The sequence below is a fragment of the Pyxicephalus adspersus genome, chromosome 4 (genome assembly GCF_032062135.1).
Source record: "Pyxicephalus adspersus chromosome 4, UCB_Pads_2.0, whole genome shotgun sequence".
NCBI lineage: Eukaryota > Metazoa > Chordata > Amphibia > Anura > Pyxicephalidae > Pyxicephalus > Pyxicephalus adspersus.
Genome location: NC_092861.1, coordinates 108,787,080 through 108,807,945, shown reverse-complemented (window position 1 = coordinate 108,807,945; position 20,866 = coordinate 108,787,080). Strand labels below are relative to the sequence as shown.

General features: G+C 34.9%; 1 protein-coding gene across 1 annotated transcript in view; it reads left to right on the top strand.

Moving 5' to 3' along the window:
- UTRN (utrophin) overlaps positions 1-20,866 on the top strand; it is a 393,317-nt gene that overhangs the window by 279,857 nt on the left and 92,594 nt on the right. The window contains exons 55-56 of the mRNA XM_072410243.1: positions 1,130-1,259; positions 17,235-17,503. Of these exons, the coding sequence (XP_072266344.1) occupies positions 1,130-1,259; positions 17,235-17,503 (399 nt within the window). The remainder of the gene's footprint in view (positions 1-1,129; positions 1,260-17,234; positions 17,504-20,866) is intronic.

Genomic DNA, 20,866 nt, shown 5'->3' with positions numbered 1-20,866 from the left:
GTTTATTTACGCAATTCATTTTTACATTTTCTATCCATAGCATTTGGTCTGTCTGTGGCAATTCTGTTTTTTTAACCGACCAATCTTTTTATCCAACTCAAGCTAGCTTGTAAAGACTGTAGATAATATAATACTATGTTATTAACTAGGCTGTGCTTGGTGTACCCTGAGGATCACCAAATATTAGTTAAACCTTTATTATGACCAATTAAACAACTCACTTGAAATGTTCATTTACATGCATCACTTCAGAAATATGCCATTGAATTTAATTGCCCAAAGAGTTGAGCAAGATTTTTCTGCAACAAACCCAAAGCTAGACAAACATTTTTAAATGTATGCTTAGCTGAGCTATATGGATTATTGTGAAGCCTTGTGCCACTTGATATGGAAAATATTTCAGCAGAAATTTAAATAAAAATCATATATAACATTGCTAGGCATACACATACATATGTGTGTATAGTTTTAATAATATTTACTTTAATTTCACATGGTAATCTGTGGGTACTGATTGGCATATTAAAAAATGGTGGATTTAGCTGACTGAAATCAATGGCACAGTGTTTTTTTTTTTTACCTTAGTAAAGGAAAGCTGGCAAAAAAAGAAACATGAAGAATCTCATTGCTGTCTTTTCTTTCTAACAGTGCTAGTTACCTGGCAGTCATGCTGATCACCTTGACTTTCATATTTTGAGCTACTGACCTGGTTTCAGATAGGTCTTTTTCTCTGATGTATGACCTTTATATAATCCTAACAACTTCTTAATACATTTTAGGTTATTACACAGAAACGTTTGGGAAAACAATGTCTACGTACATATATTTTCTCTAAAGCATTTTTTTAAAATTGGATAAACAATAAACAGATTGGATAAATAAACAGACAAAAAAATGGATACATAATTCTTGTGCTAATCAAATAGTAAAATGAAATAAACAAATCAAAGTGAACCTTTGAATAAATTAAGTTGACTACCAATCCAACAAAGTTCATTAATGGGCATAGTGGTAAAAGGTAATACTGTGCCTGCTTCCTTTTTAAACAAGCCTTTAGAATGTAATGTAATGTAATTTAGAAAGTGATACATTGTAAAACTGTTCATTGTAAAATGTTATTTCGTTGTAGGTCTTGAAACGGGAATTGAAGGATAAAGAGCTGACAGTCCTAAATGCCATAGAACAAGCACGGATTTTTATTTCTGAGCAACCTATTGAGGGCCCTGAGGAACCAAGAAGGAACCTACTCCCCAAAACAGGTTAGACTTTTTTACATTACCTTGTACAGTAGCTTCAGCTAGCTTTCTTTAATTATATTTTTACTTTTAAAAAAAAAGAAATTCCATTAAATTTGCCTTTTTGATTAAAGAAATAATTGGCCTGTCAAAGACTCTACGAGAACAGTAATTTTAGACTGGCATCATGAACAATTTCCAGATGTATTGAACCTCTTATAACATTATACTTTCACCTTACTGTGATTTATGCCTGGAGATGCATTATCTGAAGTGATCTTTCAGGAATGAAAGGGCTTAAATCTTGCTGGTATACAGTGACAGCCCTACTGTTCATTAACACTCAATCACACTCTTCATGTTATCAGCACAGTGAGCATTTCCTTGCATTGTTCATACCAGTCTATGTATTGCAGTAGTTCTAAATTAAAGCAGTAGTCTCTTGTGCAATACATGACAGCACTCTTTTTTATATGTCAATCCTCTGGTCCAGAAATTTGGAAGGCAATTTAGATACAGTAAAGTTTATAAATGTATTTTAATAATTACTTTCTGATGGAAGTCACCTATGTCAATACTTTACAACTCTGTCGTTGTGCTATTGTCACCAAATGCATTAGATGAATTGAACCTTCATCTGCTGCAGAATTGATCCTGACGAGCACCACCCAGTACGTTGTGGTTTGCCTTTCACTCTTCTATTACCTTACAAGAAAAGTTTTATGAAAAAAAAGGTAGAGAAATGTAAGCATTACATCCCTATCCTGCCTTGCTAAGCACTGTCAGGATTTTGTAGTTCCCTGGATCATACCAGCATTGTGCAAAGCAACAGCAGTGTTGTTGCCAGCTGGTATTGCCCACACTGTGTTTGCCATAGTGGTGTATGAAAGATGACTGGACTTTGACTCAGCCACACTGTTGTTCTGCAGAAATTATTTAATCTTTACAATATTTCTTTAAAAAAAACACCCCTCAACAGAGCTTAAATATTAATAATAATATAAACAATGCTGCAGTTACATCAGGGGAGTTCTCTGCTCCCCTGTCATCAATCATGCATCTGTGCACACTTCCATCCACACTAGTTCTAATAAGAAACCCATTGTGTAGAGGAAGTCAATGGGATGCTCAGGCATGTAGTGTTGATTATGACACTGTTTATGAAAATGTTGTTTGGGATACAGCTTTAGCTATTTTATTTCTGTTCAGCTAAATATGTAAATGCACTAAAATATTAAATGAACAAATAAAAGGTCTTTGTGGATTAAGTAGTTCCAAAAATTAGAAGACTCTAAACTGTTCTATGCAAAACCCTTTTGGGTTAAGCACCTCAGTGCATACAACTGGTCTACACTAGCAAAGACATACTGATAATACTGGGATCAATACTGTTATACCAGAATTCCAGGGAAAATATAGAATTCCCCTCAATACAGGGCTAATACAGTTTTACTTACTTTGTTCCTTGTATCTCCTGCAGCCAGCACTTTCCTTTTCCTCCAAGCTGTATTGCTCCAAGCTATGGGCAGGCCCTCAGCATGCTCACTTATATTATAAAAGTGTTTTTTTTTTAGTGGTACCATAGGCACAAGAAAACATTGAGCATTGCACTGCATGCAAAAAAATTACCTGCCAGAGATCTGGTACTGACATGTGAACTCTGTAGTCTTATAGTTATTATCCCCAGTTCCCACTTTAAACTACAGAACACTTCTTTCATTTTTGGAAACAAGAAAAAAGTGTTATATGGTCCAAATAAGATGCTAATGACCTAGGGTAATAAGTGATAATCCATAGATCTTAGAACAGGACTTGTGATACTGGCAGGATTTCCTGTAAAATTTTTATTTTTATTTAATTTGATTTTAGATTTATATACACTTAGAAAGAAAATTTATTATGACTAGCATATATGTAATTAAGTTATTTAATTATTACCAGAAGTTAAAAAAAAAAAAACTTTTCCTATTTTAAAATCCCTGTCCTGTTTTTGCCCAAGTACTTTGGTAATTTAGGTGCTCATTGGGAATAAGAATTCATTTTTAATTCAAGGAGAAAGAGACATTTTTTCATTGCTTGATTTTTCATTCCCTGGATAAAATCTCGAGGGAAATCTTATATTTATGTGCATGGATCTGTACCAGGTACTTTCTTAATTCAGCATGCTTACTGGTGCAGATAGCTTCAGCTTTATCTGTAGTCAAGTAGTATACAAATAGCTTCTACCACAAGGTTCTGTCTCTGCTGCTTATAGAGGTCATATGTTGTGACCTCTTTATCAGACTGCTGAGACCAGTATTGCTTCTCTGAAAGTGGTTATTATATCTTGGATATCTAGTCATATCTAGAGTGTATTGCTGCGTTTACAGTTTAAAGCCCATCAAGCCAGTTCTTATCTAAAAGGGTGACTTTTTAGGATGTGCCCTTTTTTTGGGAATAAGATATTTTATGTTAACCTGTTTCTTTATGATACCTTATTCAAAACTGCTACTAAATTTAAAACATGAACATTTTTTATGTAATTATTCAAGCCTTTATTTTCCATTATGCTTCCATCATCAAAATCATCATCACCAAAGTAGCTGTACATCCAATTGTTATTGACCTTTGTATTAATGATAATTACTGTTTTATCAAAATGATAATTAAATATAAATTTTAAAGTAATATGTCACAAATGAAAACATCATATAGTGAAAAAATATTGGAGGGGGTGCGTTTTGATCATTGGATAGTGTTAAAAAGGGGGTTAAATAATCATAGCAAGCAAACATCGGAAGCAATTTTTTTATGTATGCATAGTTTTTGCAACATGTTAAATCAAGTTAGAAAATATCTTTGTGCAACTACCAAATGTATTTGTCTGCATGAGGTGCTGTTTAATTATCAGACAGCAGTTCCCAGAATTTTTCTCCATAGGTCTCCACTCTAAGCTTCACAACTTGCAAATTTCATTTCAAAGTGTAAATGTTGCCAAATGCAATTTTACTTTTATATATGTACAATTTTACTTTGAGCTTTATCAAATTCCTTTAGAATTTTTTTTTTCTATTTCTTAAGCACTATTTCAAGTCAAAACAGAGTTTTAGTGAAGTGGAAACATTACTTACAGTGGTGCAATTCATTCTTGTAATCTCTTAAAGAAGCAATCTGGTCAATATAAAAGTTGCTTTAGAAATGTAATGGGAATTACTTTTTCAGATGTACGTTACGCGCTTGTAAAATAAAAAACAATTACACTGTTATTCCTAGCACCTTTAGCAGATGTAATGAAATTTTGCAAGGGGCAAAGTGAGAAACAAGCTGATCCATTTATTTCAGACCCTTAGTCAGACACTGGCTTTTCCCCAGAATTCAGTGGTTCTGGTCAGTGTGAGATATTTGGCACTAGTCTCCAAGCGAGACATTGCTTTTATTAGAGTCAAGCAATGTGGTTTCAAGCCATATTCATGTTTTTAATGTTATTCTAAATAAAAAACAAATGTATTCAGGCTGTACAGGCAAAAAAGTAAAATAAAATAAATAAAGTCCCACTCTCAGTGTAGTCTCAGCAAAAGAAATTGTATCATGAACAATGCTAGAAGTGCAACACCTACATTAAACTACATAAGTATTAGAGTTGTACAGAATACAGCAAATACTTCCCTTGCACTATCGATACCAGTCAGTTAAATAATCTGTGTTTAGTTAGAACCATTTCTACCTTTACTTACCTGTATACTTGTATATGGATCAGTGTTAATGGTTCCGCTGGCGTCATTACTTTCAAATGTTTCAATCTTTCAAATGGCGTCATTACTTAAGGTAACAAAGTAATATATACATTTTCTTCTCAGTGGCAAACTACAACTTACTAAAATAAAAACCTGTAAAAAAACCTGTAACTGTAAAAAAATTATTAAATAAATTGTTTATGCATACTTTTACATTCTTTACGTTCTTTAACTAATATCTATTTTTAATAATGTTAGCTTTATAAAGAAGTTTTACTCTAACACATCTCCTTAGGGTTAGGTAAGGGGTAGCAAGAGTATTATATACATATATATGTATATAAATATGTATATTTGTATATATACAAATAGTAATATGTTTTATATTTAGTTTTCCTATTCTCTAATTTGTCTAAAATGTTTTTTAATGTTTACATTCTGAAAAATATCACTAACAAATTGAATGAAATACATGTTAGAGGATAAAAGGAAAAAAAAACTAGACAAATAAGTAAATTATAGCTAATGGGAAGAAGGTGTTAGGGCTGATTAGATGGGCGCTGCCATCTTCACTGCCAGTTCCACAGCAAACTTCCGTGGAGACAGCAATCCCCCTCGCTTATGTGCAGGAATTACATTATCCTTTGCAGCCTTCTGTGTGTGCTACATGGTGCATGTGCTGTGTAGTTTAGAACGGAAACAAAAAGCCACCAAGAGCCAGAGAGTTAGATATTTGGCAAAAGAGACATTGTATGTCAAATATATCAAATTGTACTACCTCCATCCTGGTGTTTTTTTTTTAGCTATCATCCTTTTCAATTACGTACCTAATGTACTGCACTTCATAGTTAGAGCTAAAGAAAATTATACAGTCAAATTATAATGTGTGATGAGCCTAAATTTGGTACAGATTAGCCAAAAACAGGAGGAAGATTTGGAATCTGTGTTATATAGTAGCAGGCACAATACATGAAAACTTGTTGCAAGGGTTAATTAAAAGTATTGTGCCTCAAATGACCCATATTCTTAAAGCGAACCTAAACACCCTTTCATGATAAGTAAAAATTCTGTTGTTTGTTTTGTATTAAGTGCAACACCCTTTTTTTAAAAAAAAAAGGATGCAGTGCCGCCCCCTAATGAATGGGAGCGCAAAGCTTTCCGGGATACCTACGTCACACATCCCGGGAGGCTCTTGGATGCTTGGGCATGCACAGAAGGAGCCTTTTTTGTGAAAAGAGAAATATTTACCAATCTCACGCATGCTCAGTGAGATACACATAGATAGAAAGATTTTTTTACAACCTATGTCACCCGATCTAGGCATGAAATCGGGTGATGTAGGTTGTAAAAAAGTCTTGTCGATCCCACTGCGCAGGAAGAAGAACCAGTTAGAAGGGGAAAAAAATTGGCGCCGCCTGGCACGCCGGCTCAGGTATGGATGCTGGAACTTTACTGGACCCGATAGAAGATACCTCTGGATAGATTGGACTGCCCTGCGGGATTAAAGGTAAATGTATTTTTTTTCTTTTAGGCACTTTTCAGTTTAGTTCCTCTTTAAGGCCTAAACTGCTAAATCTTTGCAGAATAAAATAACTAGATGAAGCAAGTACTGTGAGATCCAAGCTTAGCGTTAAATGACACATCTGCAATGGAAGGTGGCAATGGTCTCCTTATGAGAGACCTTTACTATAGCGGTGACATGTAATTAATCCCACATGAGTCTATTCAATCATGAATAATCTGTATGTGTTAATGGACCCTGTACTAATTCAGTGTAATGCTAAATGCATAGTGCCACCACTAGTCATTCTCACATGTTTTTGTGGAGCTCCCCCACAATCTTCACCTCAACATTTACTTCTACTTCTGTTTCATTATACACTTTCATCATCTTTAAATCTATCATGCTTTTTGTATCCATAACCTGTACTTTTTCTCAATTACATTTACAGGAAATTACATTTATGAGCTAATTTGATCATTAAAAGTATCCTTCAGTTTCTGAACAGATGTAAAACCCGTAGATTTCTGTGGTTCTAGTGGTTTGGGTACTTTTAGCTATGTTTTTTTGTGTCAGATAGCCTATTTATAAGTTCCAAAATTAATTAACAAAGGCTTTCTTTGGGAAAAAAACATTTCTCATGGGAGAAGGTTTTCACTAAAATCCATTATTGAAGTATTTGCAAACCGTACCTACATTAGGTTACATAGTTAGGTTGAAAAAACACAAGTCCATCAAGTTCAGCCCCTAGGGAAATAAACATATCCCACATAATATTATTTGCCAAAGCACTGTGTATCACATTCAATTGTCAAGTTTCTTTTCTTAATTTGTTATTCGTCTTTTATCATTGTCGTTTGCACTTTAGTGCTACTGATCTCCTCAAGCCTTTTGATGTTCCTGTCTACAAACATGCACTCCAGTGGTGGCTGAGCTGTAGTGATGATCAGGGTGGGCTTCATGATGGTTAATTATTAGAAATATGCTTTACCAATATGTGTATGCACAGCTAGTTATAGTTCCTCATGGAAGCACAAGTACTGCTTGAACCAGATCCTTTATGATGAAATTTTATCTCACTTCCTTGCTCTCTGACAGCCTGTAACAGCAAGGCAAAATTGAAGGGATCTTTCAATCATTAGTCACAGACAGTAAGAGTAACCTAACAGAGCATCTAACCCTGTTCTGTTGCGGTCCTTGTTTATACTTTCAAAGCAACATGCATATAAATAAAACACTGCCAGTAATGGGAGATTTAAACAAGAGTGGACAGGTTGTAAAAGGCAATCTTCTTTGTATAATAAAGTCAATATGGCAGTTCTTTCTTAGGCCAGGCACTCTAATAATAATAATAGTGCCACAGAGAAAGCAAATGAGAACAGATCTAAATGTATAATTTGATCAGTTTTATTAAGTAGACAAAGTAATTCTTCTGTGATGTCATAGTTAGTCACTGGGTTTATTAGGATGCAGGTGCCAAGGTTCCTAATGTAGTAGATTACCATTTCCAAATCAGGGGTGCTGAAATTGAAAGTCAGTGGTACACTACAGTAAAAAATAAATAAAAAGAATACAGTATTCAGTGACATGAAATTTAGTTTAAAAAAGACATATTTTATAAATATATATATTTACCAAATACATAAATTTACGATATTATATACATTTATCTTACCAGTTACAGTACTCTCTACCCATACTTGTTATCTTTAAAGAGCAAAAAACTGGCATTACAAACTTGGGAGTTAAAACTGTTCTTGTTGTACTGTCACAATATGAATGTCTTAACAAGATTGTGAATACTCCCGTTGATTGGTGTAAATTGAATAAAAAGAGCAAGACGCTGGATGAGCACAGGGGGACCAGGTAAGTAAGGATGTGAAAAATCTCAGGCTTAACCATCCTTGCAATTTTTTTTGCCCGAGCGAAGGTCGGGCTTAACTGCAAGGAGGTTAAAAATAATTTTAGTAATATTGCGTGTTATGCTCTTACCATGTAAACATTGTAAACTCATAAACTTAAGAACTTGATAAATTAGACATTTTTTAAGCAGCCACATAATAACATTTTAGATGTTGTTTAACCTACTCAGGCAATATTTTAACTATCATAAAATATGCTTGAAATTCAATCCATACAGAGAAAATTACCTTTTATCAATTATTATTGAGCTGTAGAATTGTCACCTCTTTCAGTGTTATGACAGCTTTCAGACATTGACTAATGCTGTTAGCACTTGTGATGTAAGGTAAAAAGAAACAAGACCTTTTGCTTCTTTCAAATCCATTCATTTAAATAAAAAAAAAAATTTATGTATGAATAGTTTTTTTATGTTTAAATATTAGGTTTGGAATGTATGAAAACCTATGCAAATCTGATATATACTCCATGTACTCTATGATATATTTCAAATTTGTACGTTGCATCATATTTAAGAGTATACTAATTAAGGTTTAACCTAACTTTTGCACAACTTTCATGGGATGTACAAAACCAGCAGCAGTGTCTTTAAAATCTACAGGTTCTGTACTTTTACAAAACATACAACGGTGCTTGAAAGTTTGTAAACCCTTTTAAATGTTCTATGTTTTATATGAATGTGACTATCATCTGATTTTCATTTTTGGGGTAAAGCAAATTAACCTAACTACATGTTTTTTTGGGATGTGGGAGAAAACTGGAGTGCCCAGAGAAAACCCACATAGACATAGGGGGAACATACAAATTTCTTCCAAATAGAGTCCTGGCTGAGATTCAAGCCTGTGACCTAGCGCTACAATAGTGAGAGTGCTAACCACTGAGCCACCCATCCTGTCCATAGCTATGTATTTATTAAAAAAAAATATGCAATGACATATTTGTGTGTGGATAACTTAAACTAAACATGCTCTCAGTATTTGCTTTGACCCCTTGTGCAGCAATAACCACGTTTGTAGTATCTGTTATTCAGTCCTGCACATCAATTCAGATGAATTTTAGCCTATTCCTTCATACAGAACGACTTCACTTGAGATTTAGTTCACAAACAGATGTCTATACATTTTTCTTTAGAATTGTCTAGTGTTGTTCAGAATTCCTTGTTCCATCAATCTGTCCAAGCTGTCCAGGCCCAGATGTGGGAAAACAGACCAAAACCAGAAAGCTCCAAAAGGTATATTTTGGCTTCATCCATCCACAACATTTTCTTTGTTCTGGTTTGTCCATATAATCTTTAACAAACTGTAGACCATCAGCAATACTTTTGGGGGAACGCATTGACTTTTTCCTTCCTAGCCTGTTTTATGCACCATTGCTGTTCAGTGTTGCTGATGGTGGACTCAGGAACATCATCATTTGCCAATGTGAGACAGGCCATAATTTGTTTAGAACTTACTGTGGGTTTCTTTGTAACCTTTTGCAGTATTTCACTTCTTGAATTTGGAGTTATCTTTAATGGTTGACCACTTCTGAGTAGGGTGACAACAGTCTTGAATTTTCTGCATTGGTACATGACTGTTTGGTGGAATCCATACTCTTTAGGAATGGTCTTGTAACCTTCCAGCCAAAGTTGTAAATAAGAAAAAATAGCAATCATAGTAAAAATAGGAGGCAGGGCCTGGCAAAGAAATGGTTAGGGGAATAGGGATTATATAAAAGACAGATATGCTTTTGAGACGTGCCAAGTGCCATAACCTATTTGACTTAAATAAAGTAACTTTTTTTTTAAGCTGAATGTACACACAAAACCTACATTATTTGTAATTGCATTCTGTTTCAGAGCTAAAACAAGCTAATTATTACGGTAATCAGTTGTTGAATGCATAATGTTACTTTTACTACTACAATCTGTTATTAGTGAGACTGATAATTACTTTCCAGGGTGTAGGATGCAGAAAAACAGTTGTGATTTAGAGTTTTAAAATGCAGGTACCTTTGTTTATAATGAATAAATAATGAACCATATGTTCATTAGCTTATATTACCATTATCTTAGACGCATTGGAATTGATTGCCTTATCTTGAATTTCTTCACCAGTTGTATACTAATTGGCTGTTTAACGCCAACCCCGCAAAATCCAGCCCCAACTTTCAAGAAGGGGAAAACTTTTTACACTCATTAGTCTTTTATCCAATCCTTTAAAGTTTACATGTTCAATGCAGAGACACATCTAACAGTGTTTTATTTATTAGTGGTATATGGTTACAATTTAAAGCTCGCATTAACTGTATTGTTAATGTGACAACATAATTAAGTACTGCCCATGATACTTTTTTTACAAAGTAGAAGCAAGTACAAGCTGAAGCCTGTAACCAAACAGGCAGAAACAGGAAAATCGCAGAAACCCTTTGGGGCATAAGAACCCTTATTAGCATTGAAGAACTGTCTCCTGATTGGTCACAGCACCAGAGTGGCTTGCTAGAGAGGATACCACCACTCAAACAGAAGGAGAGATGAGTGTGAAAGGTATAACTTACTAGTAATCAAGAGACTGTTATAAACATTAATCATTTGTTTTCTTAGTTGATATTTTAATTTAGTAATTTCCTTTCATTGTGAATGGTTCAATAATTCATTTAGGTACAGAGAACCAAATATAAACACAGCTTTCCATGGTATAAATACAACTCTGTTCAACTGACCAGAAAACCCAGCCAGAGATTGGAATCACATGAAAGCAATACTCTGATTGCTGTATTGGTTTTTTGAGGAAATACAGAGCCTTAAATGTCAGTTCACACAGTGCCACTTGAATACATTGCGTCTGGACTACACACCACACAGTTTGTTTTCTTGCTTGGAAGTGATTTTGCCTGGCATGAAGCATAATTGTTCTGGAATAAAATAATTCAGTTCAGGTGACTGTAATCTTCCCAGAAGTGCTATTTACAATTATTTGCTTTCCCTTTCTGAATGCTCTGGTGTACTATGTACTCGAAGAATGAGAAACCGTATTATAAAAATGTTATCACACAAGAACAGAATATGATTGGGAAAGTCTTCAACCATGCATGCTTGTTTCAGGCTTTTCATATTGTAATTTATATTCTAATTTCACCCACTATATGGTAGTGCCTGAATGTGGCTATAGACAGACAGCTGTCTTCTTAAATAAGCCACACAATGGTGCGTTGTTCATCTTTGTGATCCATTATGGTCTTTCTGAATACTGTTGGAGTGTGGCCCATGAGCAGCAGAAGCTCTGACCTTAGTTTACCATGACATCTTTAGTTGCAAAGAAGAAACTTCTGCATGATGTAATGTTTGCAGTTAAACCTTAAAACAGTCACATCACTTGATTTTATTACATTATGTAATGTATGACTTGGCTCAGGGTTCTTACAAATAACTATTAAATTACAAATAAGATTTCACACTAAAAATGACAGGTGACCTATGAATGACCAATCCTTCCACAGATTACTTACTAACATGGCTTGCCACAACTCTGCCTTAATGAACGGTAATTGCTTGAAATGATTTTTCCAACATCTGAAATTACAACCACAAAGCCCACCTATTATCTCTACAAATGTATGCCTAGGCCACCTAACTCCATGATATATGTAAATAGACATTTCATTATACATGAATAATTATTTTTTATACAATTTCAGAGCACCATATCACTACAGTGGTATTCATTTTGAAGAAAAATGGTATGTTGAAAACAACAGTGCCCGGGGTTAAAAAAAAAATAGGATATTCTTGAAGACTTTTCCATAATAAACAGTTATAGTCAGAGTTATATTATAGTCAGTTAAATTAAAGGTGAAGATTGTTACACATAAATTGATTTGTATCCAGGGAAAAATTGGTCCTATGACAGATGTGATGGTAATAGGAATATGGCACCGCTAAGCCACTGCCTCAAAATTGTAAGCAGCATTGTGATCCTGCTGTGCAAGCTCCTGTAGTTGTCAAATGGTTTGTATATCCAATACAGATATCCAATCCAGAAACTTGCTAATTGCGAGTCAGTGGCTTAACATTGTCACCAAAAGTGATGTCACTGGCAGGATCCCTACGCAAGTGACTTTGTAATAGATTCTCTATATACAAAGAGTGTATGGAAAAAAAAACATACTGATTTGGGGTTCATATACACTTTAGGATGCATGAACAAAATTGCTTCTGGTTCTTTAAATGTCCAAGAAACAATTAGTAGACTGATCTCCTTTAGCAGTTATGGTAAAAGATTGCTTGGCTTTTCATGTTACTGCATATAATGTTCTTGACAATGACTGGAAATAATAGAAGGATGCAGTGATCTGGAAACTGAGCTATATTTAATAGGATCCAGCCTGTGCTCCGTGTTCTACAACTGAAGTAATGCCTTTCTTTAGACTTTAAACTACCTTGTCATCTTTTTCACAACTGAAAACAAATTATCCTTCCATATGGCCCTGGGCTGCAAATCTCTATTCATGAGACAGACACAAGGGACTATTATCTATGGAACATTACACGACCCATACGTGCTTTAGCCCTAAAACACAGTCATAAAGATTCAGTGAAGTTTCACAGCATCCTACACATTCCCTAAAACAAAAGAGAAAATTACTAATGACACTGTCTGTTATTCCTAGTGCTCAGTGGATTTTTAATATTTCATCAGCACAGGAAAGAATAGGTTAGCATGTCTAATGGCAGGCATACCTAATTGCATTGGATGTGATATGAAGTGATGTAAAACTTTTTAAAACTATAGTAAATAAGGTAGACCTGGATTCACTTTGAATACCCAATAACTTGGAAACCTGGATTCTTGCTAGCATATGATTGATTGAGTAGTGATTGCGGCTTCTGTGTTTTTTCAAAGCTCAGTGAACATTCGCTTTAATTGAACGGTTCCTGTTTCATAGTATTCTAACCTCGGTGAGTGAAATGAATGATGGATGCTTTTATACTATTTTTTTTACTTTTTAAAGATGTTTTTATTAATAGAAGAATAAATACAAATATGGGTGTTGGTGGACCCTGGCAGCCAAGGGACACACTCCAGGTTTACAATAGAGCGCAGTAATGTTTTGCATAATTCCAATTATGACAAACATATGTTTGAAAGATGGGTATTTTCACACCTCCAATATTTGGTATCTGCATTTGTCCTCACAGTTATTTGGATACTGTAAATGTTTGGTATTTTACCTAGTAAATGGGGGAATCTACAATACATATTTGTCTTTCACTTAACTATCACTGAAAATGACAATGTTATATTTCTGTTGTATTTAAAATGATCTTTATATGGCACATAAATTGGTCACTTTCGTGAACTTCATAAACATATTGCATTAGGTACACAAAGTTCTATATGCACCATTAGCAAAACTTTTTTGTTAAAGTATCGGGGCATCTATGTAACAACAGAACATCCTATCATTTCCATAACATAATATGGTGGTGTTGTGCAGTCCAGCAGGGGCAAATTGGGGAGTGCTAACAACAATGGGATTTCAGCAGGTCAGTTTTGTCAACTCACGCCCTTTTGATTTCTAGCAGGATATATGTTTTCAGTACTTGACATATTTCAAAGGAAAATGCAAAACATGGAAAAGTATTGCAGAAATTTACTTTTTTTTTTTGCTCAGATATACATTTTAATCACTAGCATTTTTATTTTTTTTAAAGCATTGCACTAGCATTAGCATTGGTGTTTACACTAAAGGTCCTGCAATAACAAAAGCAGTGCAGAGATGTCAGCTCTGAAACCACATGTTTTACAAGGCCACTGCTACTTTTAATGAACATCAGTATCACTTTGATGTTTTTTTGCATTACAAGATGTTTGTCAAAGGCATAATAAAGGTTTATCAAGATTTAATAACTTAACTTTCTAATAGATGTATATGTATGTTATATAGTATTTAATTTATATTGTGAGGTTTTACTGGAAAACAATTATTTGTTTAGTACAGTATATGTAAGTTTAAATGTTTCCTTACATTAATAAAATGAGCTGCTGTTTGTACATTGCACATCAGTAGTACATTTTATATAACACTGTATCCCAGTAGTTGTCTTTAGATACTATGTAATCTCAGCAAGGGCAAATGTTGTTTGATTAGTCTGTCATCTGCCATTTGTTTGATCAGATCTTATATCATATGTTCCTACTTTAATCTGAAAGAGTTGTTATTTAGCTCTTTTAAAACCCTCACATAGCTCATGTTCTTTCTTGGCCAGGCAGATGGCTCTTTCAAGCTAGGTTGACACAATGTTTGTCAGCAGCTGTTAAAATGCCTGCAAAACAATCAGCAAAGGAAAAAAGTGAATTATTTAGGAATTTTCAACTATGTCCTCCTACCAGGGCTTCTCTAATAATATGTCACCATCTGGGTCACAAAATTTGGAAGATACTTGAACTCATTCTTTCCATCCACAGCAAACAGCTTGCCAACTCAGCACAAACTTGGTGATGATTTTTTTTGTCTACAAAGTTTTCCAAAGAAAACTGGCTAACAGCAAGTCCAACTACTCATTATTGTCTCTGTGAGGAATCTGAAATAATCCGTTAGCTGTTCAATCACACAGACAAGGCACAAGTGAGGAAAAAGCTTAGGCTAGGATCTTGCATCAAGATTTTTTTACAGTGTTTCTAACTGGGTATTTTTTGCCTGTTTCCAGATGCTCTGTTCTGCACAGTGAAGCGTACCTTTTTTTCCTTTAAAGATTTGACAAACTATATGCATTTTGTGGAATGTGTTTTTTACCTAATATCTTTAGTACAAAATAATATAATTCAGTGAAGAATGCGTTTTCTCATAAGGAGCTCTGTATTAGGCTAGAATGGCTGATAATAAAATATTCCTTACCCTTCAGAATAATTAAACTAGTATTGTTTAGGCTTTCTGCAATATGATTACTTGCTCCTTGTTAAAGCTACTGATCCTCTTTGATATTGTTTTATTACTGTAGTAAAGTCTGACTTTTATATATTTTAGCATTACCACGGTTGTTAAGACATTTGCAACCTCAAGGAGCCAAATGTTCTGTTTAAACACCCGTCTGCATGATTTTCTTTTTATTTTTATTTAAAAAAAATGATTGTGTGCCAAAAGAGGAGAATTTGGCAAACCTTGCAGACACCCCAGTCACCATCGACAACCCTAATTACCTACATTGGATTTCAGCAGCCAGTGGTGGCAGCCACTTCTTCCTTCTACTTGGCAGGCTGGGAGAACATTCTCCCGTATCACCCGGGTCAAACAAATTTCTCTGGTGGTTCTTTGCTTCCTCCTGGTTGTGAAAGCACTTCAGGAGCCTGCTTCTCAGCCTGTTTTTACCTAATCGACACTGCATATTGACCTCTGATTTATCAGAATTTGCATAAAAATCTTCAGTCAGATGCCATTTACATGTTAACATATTGTTTGCTAGCTGTTAGGGTAAGCATTGATTCTTAAATTTTTGTTGTTGACTCGATTTCAGCTGATCATGTTCCATTCAGTACCTAGATTGTCTGTTTTATTTGCTTGTTTCCTTCCAAGCACAAACCTCCAACTCCTTTGGATAAATCGTTCGACCGTCTGACCTTTTTTAAATGACCTTTGGCTTGTCCTCTGGGAACTGTGCATCACCTCACCTTTTAGGGTTATCTGCCAGGCTGACTCAGCTCCTGTGTTTGATATCTGGCTTGTTCTTTCCCAACTTTGAACTCTTACACTCTCAGGCCTTTCCAGTTTAAGCTTTGTACCTGTACCCACCTTATGGTCTCTAATGCCTTTTCTCGTCCTTGTCGCTTCCAGTTTGTCCATCAATATTTGTACTCTCCAGGCTCCTTCCCTTGTGTACTTAAGTCTCTGGGACGTACTAGTGCTGGTGTGGTTCAACTAGATTGTTGTAGTGCTAGATGTTTCTTTTTTAAATATACATACTATATTTACTAGCATTGCTTCACTTAAATAGAATCTTTACATTCTTCCTATTATTGCCTTCCCCATAGAATTGGACATAGTATAGCTCTTACCCCAGTGTCAAAGAAATAGGCCAGTCTTCTCTTTCCCTCCCTCTCTTCTCCTTGCTGATTGTGACCATATACACTCCTTATTCCTACCCACTATCTGTTGTTCTGTATTTTAACTTTTTCTTTTCCTCTTTTATACACATACACATGGACTCTTACACATACACATGGACTCAGTATTTACCACGGAGAACAAGCATCTATATTAATCTAAGATCAAGCTGGTCTCTATTTACTGTAAAGCTTCCACAGAACCTGTGGTGTCCCCCATTACAATATTATTTGTACGTCTATTAGGAATTTGTGGACAATTGTGTGAATGCTGAACTTTTACTGTAAAGCTTGTAAAAACTTGTATATTTTTATGTTTGTATACAGACTGTTCAAATGTAGTTTTGTGATATGCTTGTCTGTCTTGTGAGTTGTTGTTTACCCTTGATCTCTCTTTTTTGTACACTTTACATATTAAAAATTTTGAAATTAAAAAAGATGTTAACAAACCTTTAAAACCCAGCTCTGAAAACTTACCTACCCCTGTTATTTCTCTCCTTACCTCTCGTAGCCACAATTTCATTTTCCTTACCCACTGTATACTATGCTCTTCCACCTCCTAGATTGTACGCTCAATTTGGCTGGTCCCCTCTTATCTTTCTGTGTCTTAGATTGTACTTATTATCTCAATCCTAATTTACTGTACAGTGCTGCAAAATTTGTTGACACTTTATAAATAATAATAATTTGGGACCCTGTTCTTTGGTGAAGCTGCTCACCTGGATAAATTGAAAGAAGACATAAAATATATTGTGATAATAAATTGTGCCTGCTTATGTTTTTTTAGAATTAACTCCTGAAGAAAAAGCCCAAAAAATTGCAAGGACCATGCGCACACAGTCCGTGGAGGTTAAAGAGAAGTGGGAAAGCCTGAACTCGCAGGCTAGCAGTTGGCAAAAGCAAGTGGAGAAGGCTTTAGAAAAACTGAAGGTCTTGCAAAGTGCAATGGATGATCTTGACTCAGAATTGATGGCAGCAGAGGAAGTGCGAAGTGCCTGGAAGCCAGTGGGAGACTTATTAATTGATTCATTGAAGGAACATATTGAAAAGACAAGTGTAAGAATTTCTTTACACACACACATATATATATATATATTTATGTTTTAGCAAAAAAAAAAAAGAGTAATTATTGCTGGAATAATGTATACCCAGGAAGCCAATCCCAATAAGTAATAGACAAAACAAATTATTTGGGGGTAGACATCTCTCCATATGTGTACTGGGATATTTCAGGCATCAGAATGTCACAAAAAATAATCCAAATCTCCAAAAAAATTGGTTTTGTTTATATTTGAGATTGAAAAATAGAATACAACTGTTGTCTAAATTTGTAAAAACAGTTTTGAAAATGTTGCTATATACTGGTAATAAACAGGTCCTGTGGAAAAAGATTCCACATTTTTACTCATACAGTTAGATTGTTAGCTCAATGTTATATCTATATAAATTGATTAGAACCCCAATAATTGTCTCTTCTTCTTAAAATGGACCTAAACTCTAACATCAGACCTAGAATTCAATATCTATTCTCACCATCTTACACTGGAATTTCGATCTTTTAGTGGTGCTGGCTGTGTCAGCTGGAATCCATGAAAAAATAAAACATTTATTATATGTATAGAAGCGGCCATCTTGTGTGTAGCAAATTGCCCTGCCATCCACTCCTGACCTTATTCTCTGCCCACATACCTCTCTCACTGCTCAAGCGCTGCCCGGTCAGTTATCTTGGATTGGTTGGTGCTGATGTCATAGATACAGATCATGTCCACACATCAGGGACTCTATCCAACTACCATTGATTACCACTGTCACGCTAATGCACATTGTAACCCTCATCCACAATGTTACGCTAATCTGTGTTGTCACCCTAATCCATGTTGTCATTATAATCTGTGTTGCCATCTCCAACTGTGGAGCCCCTTGTTACACTAATCCATGTTGTCCCCCTAATCCACATTGTCACTCTAAACTGTGTTGCCATCCAAATCTGTTTTGCCATCCTAACCCTCGTTGTGACCCTAACCAGCATTGTCACCATAATCTGCTGGTTCAGAGCAGTATTTATTTTACAGTTTAGGGGGTTTAGAAACTTAAAACAAAAGTAAAACCCAGGCAGATCAGCGTAATTTAGGTTTACATAATCCATAAGGCCAAGTTGAAAATGTGAGTTTATTGTTATTTATGTTATTCTGCCTTTTAACAAAACATGTTTATTGCCCTTTTTTTCAAATAGTCCTAAGCTCAATGTCCACAATAGAGACACACAATTGTGGAGATACATATTTCTTTCTAAAATACATTCTATACTTATTAGAATTGCTTCGGTTTATTAGAATCTGTACATTGGGTTTGTGTGTAGTTGTGTTGTAGTTTCATTCAAAAGCTACTAACTCACTAAAATGTCCCATCAGAGCTGCAGGGTTACTTTAGTGACAGAGGCTAGTAGTTGGAACCACAGACTTCTTTAAATTTGTGGCTTACAATATACTTTTCATTGTGTATATAGTTACTTTGTGTAGCTCAAAAGTACTAAGAATTATGTGCAAGTCACACATTATTCCCAGTGTAGATATGCTGCCTCAGAATTGCACACCCTTGCTCCTTTTTACTGCAATCTTCTGGTTTGGATAGAGTGGGGAAATTTTAGTATCCCTTTCAGGTTTTACTGCAGTCATTTTCCATGTTGTATATGGACAATTTTAATAGAAATGCTAAACATTGGGTATAATTCTGGTTATGTAAAGTTATTTAGAATTAAATTCTAGCATCAAAAAGAATGCTCTTTATAGCTATTTAAATATTTAAAGTGGAACTAAACCCTGAGTTACTCACCCGTCCCCATTCCCTTTAGGAGAATTATTGGAGAAGGGGTGTCATCTGTCGCTTTCATCAGTATTAACTTGCCTGATAATGTAATTATAAAGTGGAACCGTTTTAAAGGAGAACAAGCAGCTTTTTCTACATAAGATGGAATCATTTTTTGTGTTTTAATGTTGCCATCTTGTCATTACACCAGGTCTCTTAGCCTTTATTATTACATCACAAATGACCTCCTGCCTAAATGATCATTGATGTCAGCATGCCATATGTAATATTTGAACAGAAGGTGCCTTGAGCAATGATTGGTTTTAGTTACACTTTAAATGAACAATTCATTAGATTGAAATAAATCTGTGCTTTTATCACCTTAATACAGTTCAGCATGAATTACATTTTCAATTTAAATGAGATTTTGCTATCGCACAATCTATAAACACAAATCAGTAACCAGCTGCTGCAATATAGTAAAGTCACAAATGATGATAATAATTTCACTTCATGCCTTTCTTTAGATGTTTTATGTGTGGTCTTACGTGTTGTATGAATGACTCATAAAGTTTTATAGGTGCTAAAAATCAGGTGATAAATTAGAATCTTCCAGTGGAAGACAAATGTTTGGTTTACATTGGCTGGAGGGAAAATGTGTGTATCAGAACTGATACAGATTAAGTAACAAAATTTATTCTGTGTTTTAATGCATTAAATGTTTACATAATTTCTTCTTTTTATGTGCAAAAAATTATTACAATAAATTTACCACTGGATTTGCTAAGGGGCTACATTAGGTGGTGCAAAGAAAAAGATTATCCATACATTTTTTAGGTTATTGGGAGGTTACCGGGAATTTGGACTTTGGATATATTTGGAAAAAAATATTACATCTGTGTTTCGACTGAAAATTAGGTGAATTTCATGAGGAGGATTGGATAAGTAAACAAAATATTCTATATTCATAAAACTTGCTAAGGCTACTTGGCATCTTAGTAGCAAATGTAGCAAAGGTATCTATGGATTATTGCCACCCAATCTGTCCCAAATTCAGTTTGACTGTTTTGTCTGTGGGTAGTGTGTACCAACTAGTTAGGGAAAACACTTTCATAGACTTGCAACACATGACAAACAGCAAAATCTTTTCTCAATATTAAGGTGAAATTGTTCTCTTTCGGACCCCAAATGATGCTAAATCTCCCTCATTAGCAATAAGACATCAATAGAGCAATACCTTGCGGGCAGAGCTATTAAGGGAAGCAGTCCCCGTAGAGTGGTGGTAAGCATTCTTCATGCTGGTTGGTTTTTACTAGCTTCAGGATGTCAAGTCAGCTGAGACAGTGCACCTGGGGTAAACGTGGCTTTATTAAAACAGCTTAAGTTGCCCTGGAAAAGATGGATACATCAATGAGCCAGATAATTTTTTATTTATTTGAAAAAGAAGTATTTTCTTACTGCATGCTTCATTTAAAGGTGTTCTCCAGTCACAAACGGAAAGTAGGTCTTTAACTACAAAGAGGGAGCTTTGGGATTTACTACTATACACCAGTCCCAAAAACCTTGGTATTTACTACTATACACCAGTCCACAGTCCCTTTTCTTTAGTATTGT